General features: G+C 43.6%; 1 protein-coding gene across 17 annotated transcripts in view; it reads right to left on the bottom strand.

Moving 5' to 3' along the window:
- Window positions 1-10,961, bottom strand: part of LOC123803145 (ral-GDS-related protein-like) — a 47,038-nt gene extending 36,077 nt beyond the window's left edge. For 12 of the 17 annotated variants that reach the window (XM_087860433.1, XM_087860423.1, XM_087860427.1 and 9 more), the window contains exon 1: window positions 107-10,961. In XM_087860433.1, coding sequence (XP_087716559.1) covers window positions 107-401 — 295 coding nt within the window. In that variant the 5' untranslated portion in view covers window positions 402-10,961. The remainder of the gene's footprint in view (window positions 1-106) is intronic. The other 5 variants (XM_087860435.1, XM_087860438.1, XM_087860436.1 and 2 more) reach the window with 1 other exon arrangement.
- Between the last annotated feature and the right edge of the window lie 2,170 nt (window positions 10,962-13,131).

Genomic DNA, 13,131 nt, shown 5'->3' with positions numbered 1-13,131 from the left:
CCATGATTTCCTACAGTAACCCTATGAGATTCAGCCTCTTACCACCCCATTTTTCAGAAGAGGAAAGTGAAGCTCAGAGAGGTACAGTGACATTCCCAAGACATACAGCTAGTAGGTGGGAGTCTCACTCCTGTGCTGTGCCTGGGGTGGGCATTCACCTGTTGAACTGCTGGCCCAGGACCTGTTGGGGTGAAGTGAACACATGGTATTATGCAGAAAATTGTGATATTTGATATGTTTATATCTGGGAAGAATGGTACCAGGGAGCGTACGAAATGCTCCACTGTGCCTTCTCTGAGCATCAGCATCGTGCAGGCCTCGTCCAGGGACAGGATTAATTCTTTTTCCCCACCAGAAAGACGGGGGGGGGGGGAGCGCAGTGTACTCAGCTTCAACTCCATGAACCACCAGGAAGATCAGGGTCTGGCGTTCAGACCAGAGACTCCCAACGCTTCGGGAACTTGTGCAAGAAAAGGGACTTGAAGGCCCGCCCAGAAAAGGGCTCTAGGCTTAAAGGTGCAATTGGCTTTAGGGGTGAAATGATAAACCATTGTTCCCTTTAACCCATTTTGTTAGTTGAGCAACAATAGCATTTCTCTCTTTTAATAGCCTTTATTAAGAACTCTATGCCTTTAAGTCATCGGTAAACATCCCTACTGCAGACAGGAGAAAGCAGAAGCTTAGCATCTCCAACGCTGCTTGAGATCATAGACGTTGGGCCTGAGAACTGTCCAGAGCATGGAATGCATGGCATTCCTCCCATGCTGATGAGGCCTGGTCTGTTCCTGACATGGAGAGAAAGGTTCAGGGGAAACCACCCTCCTTGGCAGGCCACAGGGGAGCCAATTGTTTCTAGTGTGGGTTCTGGCCTTGCCCTGATCATCTGTGGGTCCTGAGATAGGACATGAATTTGGACCCATTCTCACCCCAGACCAGCACTGGATGTTGTTGGTGGCCTGATGCACCTGCTGCTTGTCAAAGGAGATGAAGTAGCTGAACCCTTGGAGCAGCTCATCAAAGATGTCCTGGGTGGAACTCTGAAAAGATAGAGCCAGCTACCTGGGCCAGGAGGCATCAGAGGCCTTCCACCCAATCTGTGGTTCTATGTTCTGGCAGATCTAGCAGCTAAAAAAAGTTTGTTAAGACACTTAAGTGTTCCTTGCAGCATTGCTGAAATGGCAACAGAATTGAATCATGTCAAGTTCCACCAGCCTTGAAAGGCTGAATTACTGTGGCTGACGACCTCCTTTACGGAGGTCCAAAAAGACATATAAGGACACAGCTTGTGACCTGGTGGACCTACAATGATTTGATGTACTCTGAGAAATGACGCGTTATAGAGAAACATATAGAATGACTTCATCCCACCATTCCTTTTATGTTCAATCACCCTATTTAGTGTGAGGATTTATAAGGCCTTAGACAAGTTCTCCAAGGACAGTGGAGCTGGGTTCTACACAGGATACCTGGGTGAGTAGGGAAAATAATAAAAACAGTACAAAGACACTCATGGCTTCGGGAAAAGTAAGATAAAACACAACAAAACAAAATAACCTACGGCCCTAAACTGCAAAAAAACATTAATTATATTCTCTACCATTCCCATATATGTGAAGAGTCTTCCTACCTTATCCCATAGCTGGTGGTGGAGGTGTAGATGTTGGGATTACTTTGTGGTTGGGCCTGAGGGACACTCATGTGGAAACACTATAGGAGGGCCCTAGGTCTGTCCCCATATTTGTGTGGGGGCCCTGGGTGTGGAGAACCCTCTTCCCATTCTCACCTCAGGCAGCACTGATCCTGGGTGGTCTGGTGCACCTGACACTTGTCTAGGGAGTTGGAATAGTTAAAGTCACAGACCAGCTCATCAATGATCTCCTGGGTGCAGCTCCGAAAATGCAGTGCCCCATATATATGGGGCCAAGAGACATTAGTGGCCTCACGGGACATTGCCACAAGGGGCCACCCCCATTAGAAATCGTGTTCTCCAGTTAAGGCTAAGAGAAGCAGCAGAAAAGACATCCAACAAAGAGGAAGCCAGATGAAACCCTAGGGCTCATGATTAACATACAGGTGGTTGAGCTTGGTCCCCAGCACTCAGCTTCTCATCCTGCCTGCTATGACCTGGGGTGTGAATATGAAAGATGGGCCAGGTTCCAACACCTGGCAGCTTGCTTCTGCCCAGGAAGGGCATCCTTCCTCTGCCCCCTCCTCTACACACACATACACATACACACACACACTTAGTGAGGGGCAAGAGGTGTGGGCCTGCTGAAGTAGGATCACTGTTGTTGCCTGCTCTCCAGTGGGCTGCTCTGAGCTGCCCTGTGTTACCTGTTGGTGTCTCCTGCCACATGTCCAGAGGGCTCGGAAAAGCGGGCTGAGACGACGACTACAATGATGTGAAAGTCTTTCTCTCTGGACTTTCTGGGCCAAAGCCCCTGAAAGTAGGAATACAGCAACAGAACATCTTGTTCTCTTGAACGTCTCGAGTCAAGTGAGCTGGAAAGCAGGCTTTCTTTGAATGGATGTGCCTGGTTACCAGAGTTCTAAGTTCAATTGGGGCCTATCACCAAGGAAGTGAGGTCGCTTCTTCAAGATTCCAGTACCTTGGCCTCTGCCGTCTCTTGGCAACGAACTGTTTACTTTTCTCCCCCATGTCATCTCCTTAACTGTACACTATGAGCCAAAAATGCCATAGCCACCACTCTCTGGAAATGTAACCAGGGTCTGAGGTTTCAGGAGACAGAACTGAATTCAGACCTTTTTTCTTTGTTTTCCCAGTTCTGAGTCCTAAATCATTGTGTCTCTCACATATTCCCCACTTTCCCAAGCTGCTTAGTGGGGATCAGGCTAGAATCCACTTCTTGGGACATCATCAGGTGTATGTGGATAATGTAACATGGGTGGGGTGGTCCCCTGTGTATCTGAAGCACAATTTTCAGGATGGAAGAATTACAAGAAGGGGTGGGACTTGGCATGGAGGGCCGCTCAACAGAGGCCTGGGTTCCAACAATGTAATATTGGAACACTTTCCCACTTGGCCTTGTGTAAATGTGGGCACTATGATGGGGTGGAAATGAACGAAGAAGCAGATATTGCTGTCCTCTGTAGTTAAACTGTTCAATTGTTTCCCATTATATTTAGAATGAGACCCAGTTCCTCATTTTTTTAAAATTTTTAAAAAAGATTTTATTTATTTATTTGACAGAGAGAGACGGCCAGCGAGAGAGGGAACACAAGCAGGGGGAGTGGGAGAGGAAGAAGCAGGCTCTTAGCGGAGGAGCCTGATGTGGGGCTCGATCCCATAACGCCAGGATCACGCCCTGAGCCGAAGACAGACGCTTAAGGACTGCGCTACCCAGGTGCCCCAGTTGCCTCATTTTTGTCTATGAGCGGAACAGCCTTCACAGTGGCTCCCACCGATCCAGACTTGTGGTATAGGCATCACTCTCTACCCATTAGGTGGTTAGTTACTGGCTTCTGACCAATAGGATGCAGCCAATGCGATGAAATGTGATGTCTAAGTTTCAATTGCAAAGAGTTTCTAACTTCCTAGTTACTTTTCTTGTGTTCTGCGTCTCACTCCCTTTCCCTTTTTCTTCTTGATCTCTGAACCAAAAATCGAGCACAGATATTTTGAGCTGCCATGTGTAGAAGCACACATGGCAGAGAACCTGGCCTGTGCCAAGGCCAGAAGACACACAGGAACTCAGATTCTGAGTCCAAACAGCTTCCCGAATCATGTGAGCCAACTTGGGAGAAAATCCTCTGCCAGTCTAGCCTCAGTCACTGCTGCAGCCTCTGCCACACCTTGAGCCTGGGGAACTATGCTTATTTGTGCCTGGACTCCTCACCCACAAAAACTGTGAGAAATTAAATATATACATTTTAAGATTCAGGCTACTGGGGCAAGGCAGTAACATAGGAACAATAGATAAGTAACAGTCTCCCAGGCCTCAGCACCTCTCCCTGCCTTCCTCCCTCCCCTCTGCTCTCCTCCTAGTGTCCCTCCAGCCACGGGGGCTGCCTTTTTCACCTCCTCTGGCCAAACCAGCTGTTAGTGAGTGTCTGCAACAGCGGTCCCTTCTTTCTGACACACCGCACACAGACGTGTGCAGGTCTAGCTCCCTTTTGTCAATCTGTTTTCAGCAATGTCACCCTCAGTGAGGCCTTTCATATTTTCCTATCCAATGACTCCCCAGCCTTCCTTCATTACACACTTCAGTCGTCGTATATAGCACTTGCTCTTTTCTTTCACGTCTTTGGTTTGTGCTTTGTCCATCTCTAGACTGTGAGCCCCTAAAAGCAGGGAGCTCTTGGTATTTTCAGCTCTCCTCATGGGTCCACCAAGGTACCTGGCATAGGGGAGTGCTTAGTGTATAGTTACTGAATGAATAACTGAGAAGATCTTGGAGCCCACCTCCCCTTTTAACAAGCTAGACTGTAGGGAGAAGCGCAACTAAAAGTTTCGAGCTGTTTCTGGGCAAGGGGACAACCACAATGGCCTCTGCCTGACTCTTCCTGCTCCAGTATCTCCAGCAGAACTGATGAGGCACCACGGACAAGGAAGCACCCTGCATCACGTTCTCTGTCTCTAGTGGTACAGCCCCAGGCAGGCACACCACCAAAGAAAGGGGTGCTTTCATTTGGGTGTCCTCAAGGCAGTGGCTTTCCAGAGTCAGAGTGGCAAAGGAGCAGGATCTCCAGGCTCCAAGAGCAGAATAAGGGACCACAGAACCCTCCCTTTCCTCCTTTTTCTGTCCACTCCCATGGTGTCCTCTTTACTATTCCAGCACCCTCACCTCAGCCAGAAGAGTGATTCTGCACCCACCCTTGTATGTCCAAACGAGGACCCTGAAGGTCTAATGGAGACTGGCCTTGCCCCTGGACCCCAGAGACAGTGTTCAGTGCTCTGGCACTTTCCCAGAGAACATAAACAAATGATAAGCAGGTATGCGCAAGCCCAAAGCGCAATGACCTATCACATCAATTGGAGCAGCTGTCATAACAACGACAAGAGACAACAAATGCTGGTGAGGATGTGGAGCAAAGGAGCCTATGCGCACTGGCGCCGGCACTGTGCAAAACAGTATGGAGCGTCCTCAACACACTGAACACAGAACCACTGTATGTCCAGCAGCTCCACGTCTGGGAACATTCCATAGAAAACAAAGGAATATGTCTAAGAAATACCTGCACTTCCATGTGCAAGAAGCTTTATTTACCATAGCTGAGACAAGGAAAACATCAGTGCCCATTAGTGGTGAATGGATAAAGAAGTGTTACCTACATAATGGAATATTAATCAGCCATAAGAAAAGGAAATCCTGCTAAGTGTGATAACAGTTTTGGACTTAGAGGCATTATGCCAAGTGAAACAAGTGAGACAGAGAAAGGCAAACACTATACATGTGTAGGTATAGATATATATAGGGAGATAGATACTATATAGATGATAGATACATAGACATTTTTCCCTTTTATGTGGAATCTAAAACAAAGAAAAGAAAAGGCGGAAAACTAATTCAGAAGAACAGATCAGATTAAAGTAACAAGAAACAGAGGGGAGGGCGGGGGCAGGGATTGAGTGAATGGTGAAAAGGTACAAACTTCCAGTTTTAAGATAAATAACAGGGATTTACAGTACAACATGATGACTGCCGTTGATACCGCTCTATGGTTTGAGAGGTGTTAAGAGAGTAAATTCTGAGAGTTCTTATCACATAATACCTTACACATACACAGTGTGTCAATTATATACAGTGATCACTTATATCAATAAAACTGGGCAAAAAATATTTTAATATTCATAATGGGCATCAGGAAAGTTGACTTGGTAAAAATAATGACACATAAGCAAAATGTAAAACAGCAGAACCCAGTCAGTAGACTATGATATGGATAAAAAATCCAAGCCATTTGCATAAAAAATTGATTCTGATTTTTAAAATCAGTGAATTAAAGTTAAAGTAGATAAAATAGAATTTTAAATTGTGCTACATTTTTAAAAATTGATCAAGGAATAAAATGTCTTATTAAATTAACTCTGAAAATACCGTTTTGAAAAAATTTTCATGTTTTGGAAGATTCTGATTTTAAGCTTTTAAGTGGGCACAGAATGAGAACATTTTGTTGGATCAAAGTTGTCTCCAGGAAAATGGGTGAGACAAAATAGCAGCACCAAAATGGCAAGACTAAATTGTCCTGTGTTCATTTCTCTGTATTTGCAGTTTTTAAAGAAAAAATATTTTTATTGACGTACAATACACATAATCAAAAATCTACCATCTACCGTCTACAAATCTACCATTTATAGGTTTATATTTCATTAAGTACATTAAGTTCATGGAATACATTTTAAATGTATTAAATGCATTAATACCCTTTCTACAACCTCCGTCTAACCCAACTTCACATCTCATTTCATCTTGTGAAACTAAAACTCTACACCATGAATCAGAAACTTACCATTACTGCCTCATTCCAGCCCTTGGCAACACCATTCTACTTTCTGTCTTTATGAATCTACTTTGGGTAGGTCCCAAAAGTGGAGTCAAAGCTTGCATTTTTATGAATGCACTTAATGTAAAAGTTCACCCATGTTGTGGCATATGTCAGTGTTTTCTTCCTCTTCTGAGATATTATTCATTCTTATTCCATTGTGTGTATAATAGTTTGAGGTGAGTATGTATTAACTCCTATTTGAATTTGGTAGAACTCACCTGTGAAACCATCTGATCCAAGACATTGGTTTCATGGGAGTTTTTTGATTACTGGGTCATTTCACTGCTAGCAGCTTGTTCAATTTTCTATTCCCGACTTAGCTTGGGAAGTTTATATGTTATTAGGATAAACCTTTCTTCTGGGGAAGGAGAAAAGATGGCGGAGGAGTAGGGGACCCCTTTCTCAGCTGGTCCCGAGTCGAGCTGGATATCTACCAGACCAGCCTGAACACCCACGAAATCAGCCTGAGATACAGGAAGATACATCTGGATCTCTACAAATGAACATCTCCAGTGCTGAGTATTGAGGTATGAAGCGGGGAGCCATGAATCTGCACACAGATAACGGAAGATAAATGGAAGGGGGAGGGAGCCGCCACACTTGGGCACTGGGAAGCAGTAGCCACCTGCATTGGGGAGTTGGCCAGACTCGTGGACCAGCACCCGCGAGAGAGCAGACTGAGACCTGGGAACGCGTGTGCAACCAGACTGAAAACCAGAGCTCTAGAGCGCACACTCCAACTAGACTGGAAACCGAGAGTTTGGGAGCGTGCGTGCAACCACACTGAAAATCGGCACTCTGGAGTGCTCACTGCAACCGGACTGATCCTGGGAGTTCAGGAGCGCGCGTGACCAGACTGAAAACCGGCGCTCCAGAAAGCGCCGTGAACACTGAAACAGGGAGCTTGGGAGCGTGCATGGAAACAGGGGGCAGCTGGCAGTGTTAGAAGCACAAGGACAGAGATGTGCCAGCCCTGGAAGTGAGGGCTGGGAGAGCGGCTGTGGGGCACACAACCCGGGATGCTGCAGGGGTTTTGGCAGCAGCAACGGAAACAGAGTTAAAGTGGCCAAGAGAGCTCCGTGGAGAGCAGACTGTGATCTCTCTGTTCTGAGAAGAGGCCAGGATACGGCCACTGCTGCTCTGACTCTCAGAAGAGTCACAGAAAACCGCCAGGGAAAGCCGCCAGAGAACAAAAGCCCGGAAATACCAGCTCACATTGTGCCCATCCCCAAGGGGGGATCCCTTGCAGGGGACAGGGCGACTCTACCCAAACAGGGTTGCCTGAGTATCAGCGCGGCAGGCCCCTCCCCCAGAAGGCAGGCTGAAAAATCAAGAAGCCCACATCCTTAAGGTCGCTATAAAACAAGTGCACACTACCTGGGTTCTGGTTAATAATTTGGGCTCTGTGCATCCCCGCAACCTCTCCTCATCAGAATGACGAGGAAGAGAAACCCTTGGCAATGAAAGGAGACAGAGACTGTGGCCTCTGCCACAGAAATGATGGATATGGATATAAACAAATTGTCAGAGATGGAGTTCAGAGTAACAGTGGTCAAGATGATGCGTAGGCTTGAAAAAAATATTAATGAAAATATTAACAAGAATATAGAATCGCTAAGGGTGGAAATGAGAGCGAATCTGGCAGAAATTAAAAATACTATGAATTAATTGCAGTCTAAACTAGACGCCCTGATGGCCAGGGTAAATGAGGCAGAAGAATGAATTAGTGAATTAGAGGATGGGATGGTAGAAGAGAAAGTTAAAACAGAAACTTGGCGCAAAAAAATCCAATCTCAAGAATGGAGAATACGGGAGATTACTAACACACTGAAATGTTCCAATGTCAGAATCATCGGCATCCCCTAGGGGTTGGAGAAAGACAGAGGTCTAGAAGAGATATTTGAACAAATTGTAGCTGAGAACTTCCCTAATCTGGCAAAGGAAACAAGCATTCATGTCCAAGAGGCAGAGGGGACCCCTCTCAAGGTCAATGACAACAGAGCTACACCACGTCACGTCATAGTGCATTTCACAAATATTAGATCCAAGGATACAGTATTGAAAGCGGCCAGGGGGAAGAAAATTCTTACGTACAGAGGGAAAAATATCAGAATAACGTCAGACCTGTCTACAGAGACCTGGCAGGCTAGGAAGGGTTGGCAGGGTATTTTCAAAGCTCTATCCGAAAAGAACATGCAGCCAAGGATCCTTTATCCAGCAAGGCTGTCATTCAGAATTGATGGAGAGATAAGGACCTTCCAGGATTGGCAGAAACTTACCGAATTCGTAACCACCAAGCCAGCCCTACATGAGATATTAAGGGGGGGGGGTGTTCTATAAAAGTAAAAAGGCCCCAAGAATGATACAGAACAGAAATTTACAATCTATAGAAACGAATACTTCGCAGGCAACATGAACTCATTAAAATCATACCTCTATGAATCACTCTCAGTGTGAATGGCCTAAATGTTCTGATAAAATGCCACAAGGTTGCAGATTGGATAAAAAGACATGACCCATCCATTTACTGTCTACAAGAGACTCATCTTGAACCTAAAGATACATCCAGACTGAAAGTGAAGGGACGGAAAACCATTTTTCATGCCAATGGACCTCAAAAGAAAGCTGGCGTAGCAACTGTCATATCAGACAGATTAGATTTTAAACTAAAGACGATAGAGATACAGAAGGACACTATATTATTCTTAAAGGATGTATCCAACAAGTGGATATGACAATTATAAATATCTATGCTCCCAACAGGGAAGCAGCTAGATACACAAGCCAACTCTTAACCAGAATAAAGAGACATATAGATAATAATACGTTAATAGTAGGGAACCTCAACACTCCTCTCTCAGCAATAGACAGATCACCTAAGCAGAAAATCAACAAAGAACCAAGAACTTTGAATGACATACTGGACCAGATGGACCTCATAGATATATACAGAACACTACACCCCAGAACAACAGAATACTCATTCTTTTCGAATGCACAGGGAACGTTCTCCAGAATAGATCACATACTGGGTCACAAAACAGGTCTCAACCGATACCAAAAGACTGAGATTATTCCCTGCATATTCTCACACCGCAATGCTTTGAGAATGGAACTCAATCACAAGGAAAAATTTGGAAGAAACTCAAACACTTGGAAACTAAGAAGCATCCTGCTCAGGAATGACTGGGTAAACCAGGAAATTAAAAATCAATTTAAGCAATGTATGGAGACCAACGACAATGAAAACACATCGGTCCAAAACCTATGGGACACTGCAAAGGTGGTCCTAAGGAGAAAATACATAGCCATCCAAGCCTCACTCAAAAGAATAGAAAAATCTAAAATGCAGTTTTTATATTCACACCTCAAGAAGCTGGAACTGGAACAGGTCTAACCCACGCACAAGAAGGCAGGTGATCAAGATTAGAGCAGAGATCAATGAATTAGAAACCAGGAGCACAGCAGAGCAGATCAACAGAACTAGAAGCTGGTTCTTTGAAAGAATCAACAAGATCGATAAGCCGCTGGCCAGACTTATTCAAAAGAATAGAGAAAGAACCCAAATTAATAAAATTATGAATGAAAAGGGAGAGATCACAACCTACACCAATGAAATAGGAAGGATCATTAGAAACTTTTTATCAACAGCTTTATGCCAATAAATTAAACAACCTGGGAGAAATGGATGCCTTCCTGGAAACCTATAAACGACCAAGACTGAAACAGGAAGAAATTGGTTACTTAAACAGACCGATTAATTATGAAGAGATTGAGGCAGTGATCAAAAACCTCCCCAAAAACATGAGTCCAGGGCCTGACGGATCCCCCAGGGAATTCTACCAAACATTCAAAGAAGAAATAATACCTATTCTCCTGAAGCTGTTTCAAAATATAGAAATAGAAGGAAAACTACCAAAGTCATTCTATGAGGCCAGAATTACCTTGATCCCCCAACCAGGCAAAGACCCCATCAAAAAGGAGAATTACAGACCGATATCCCTGATGAATTTGGACGCCAAAATTCTCAACAAGATCCTACCTAGCTAATAGGATGCAACAGTTCATTAAAAGGATTATCCATCAAGACCAAGTGGGATTCATCCCTGGGATGCAAGCGTGGTTCAACATTCGCAAATCGATCAGTGTGATAGATCATATCAGCAAGAAAAGAGTCAAGAACCATATGAGCCTCTCAATTGATGCAGAAAAAGCATTTGACAAAATACAACATCCTTTCCTGATTAAAACCCTTCGGACTGTAGGAATAGAGGGTACATTCCTCAATTTCATATTCTATGAAAAGCCTACAGTGAATATCATTCTCAATGGGGAAAAGCTGGAAGCCTTTCCCTTAGGTCAGGAACACGACAAGGATGCCCACTCTCACTATTATTCTTCAACTTAGTACTAGAAGTCCTTGCAGCAGCAATCAGACAACAAAAAGGGATAAAAGGTCTCCGAATCGGCAAAGAAGATGTCAAACTGTCTCTCTTCGCAGATGACATGATACTCTATATGGAAAACCCAAAAGACTCCACCCCCAAACTACTAGAACTTATAGAGCAATTCAGTAATGTGGCAGGATACAAAATCAATGCTCAGAAATCAGCTGCATTTCTATGCAAGAACAATGAGACTGAAGAAAGAGAAATTAGGGAATCCATTCCATTTACAATAGCACGAAAAATCATACATTATCTCGGAATTGACTGAACCAGAGATGTAAAGGATCTATATTCTAGAAACTACAAATCGCTCTTGAAAGACATTGAAGAAGACACAAAAAGATGGAAAAATATTCCATGCTCATGGAACGGAAGAATTAACATCATTAAAATATCTATGCTACCTAGAGCAATCTACACATTCCATGCTATCCCAATCAAAATACCAATGACTTTTTTCAAAGAACTGGAACAAACAGCCCTTAAATTTGTATGGAACCAGAAAAGGCCCCGAATCGCCAAGGAATTCTTGAAAAGGAAAACAAAGCTGGGGGCATCACGTTGCCTGATTTCAAGCTGTACTACAAAGCTGTGATCACAAAGACAGCATGGTATTGGCACAAAAAAAGACACATAGACCAATGGAACAGAATAGAGAACCCAGAAATGGACCCTCGGCTCTTTGGGCAAATAATCTTTGACAAAGCAGGAAAAAACATCCAGTGGAAAAAAAGACAGTCTCTTCAATAAATGATGCTGGGAAAAATTGGACAGCTACATGCAGAAGAATGAAACTTGACCACTCTCTCACACCATACACAAAGATAAACTCCAAATGGATAAAAGACCTCGATGTGAGACAGGAATCCATCAAAATCCTAGAGGAGAGCATAGGCAGCAACCTCTACGACATTGGCCACAGCAACTTTTTTCATGACGCATCTCCAAAGGCAAGAGAAACAAAAGATAAAATGAACTTGTGGGACTTCATCAACATCAAAACCTTCTGCACAGCCAAGGAAACAGTCAAAAAAACTAAGAGGCAGCCCACGGAACGGGAGAAGATATTTGCAAATGACACTACAGATAAAAGACTAGTATCCAAAATCTACAAAGAACTTCTCAAACTCAATACACGAGAAAAAAATAAACAAATCCTAAAATGGGCAGAAGATATGAACACTTTTCCAATGAAGACATACAAATGGCTAACAGACACATGAAAAAATGTTCAAAATCCTTAGCCATCATGGAAATTCCAATCAAAACCACACTGAGATACCACCTTGTGCCAGTTAGAATGGCAAAAACGGACAAGGAAGGAAACACCAAATGTTGAAGAGGATGTAGAGAAAGGGGTTCCCTCCTACATTGTTGGTGGGAATGCAAGTTGGTATAGCCACTCTGGAAAACAGTGTGGAGGTCACTTAAAAAGTTAAAAATTGAGCAACCCTATGATCCAGCCATTGCACTACTGGGTATTTACCCCAAAGATACAGACGTAGTGAAGAGAAGGGCCATATGCACCCCAATGTTCACAGCAGCATTGTCCACAATAGATAAATTGTGGAAGGAACCGAGATGCCCTTCAACAGAGGACTGGATTAAGAAGTTGTAGTCCATATATACAATGGAATATTACTCAGCTATCAGAAAGAATGAATTCTCAACGTTTGCTGCAACATGGACGGCACTGGAGGAGATAATGCTAAGTGAAATAAGTCAAGCAGAGAAAGACAATTATCATATGATTTCTCTCATCTATGGAACATAAGAACTAGGAAGATCGGTAGGGGAAGAAAGGGATAAAGAAAGAGGGGTAGTCAGAGGGGGGAATGAAGCATGAGAGACTATGGACTCTGAGAAACAAACTGAGGGCCTCAGAGGGGAGGGGGGTGGGGGAATGGGATAGACTGGTGATGGGTAGTAAGGAGGGCACGTATTGCATGGTGCACTGGGTGTTATATGCAACTAATGAATCATCAAACTTTACATCAGAAACCAGGGATGTACTGTATGGTGACTAACATAATATAACAGAAAAGAAAAAAAAGAAAAAAATTGAAAAATTTTTAAATTTAATCAATTATTAATTAATTTAATTATTAACTAATTAAAAATAAATAAATAAATAAATAAATAAATAAATAAATAAATGAAAGGGGGAGAAAGGAAA

This window comes from Ursus americanus, unplaced genomic scaffold (genome assembly GCF_024610735.1).
Source record: "Ursus americanus isolate L20-20 unplaced genomic scaffold, mUrsAme1.1.p SCAF_65, whole genome shotgun sequence".
In the NCBI taxonomy this organism is placed as follows: domain Eukaryota; kingdom Metazoa; phylum Chordata; class Mammalia; order Carnivora; family Ursidae; genus Ursus; species Ursus americanus.
This window is presented reverse-complemented; position numbering and strand designations above follow the sequence as displayed.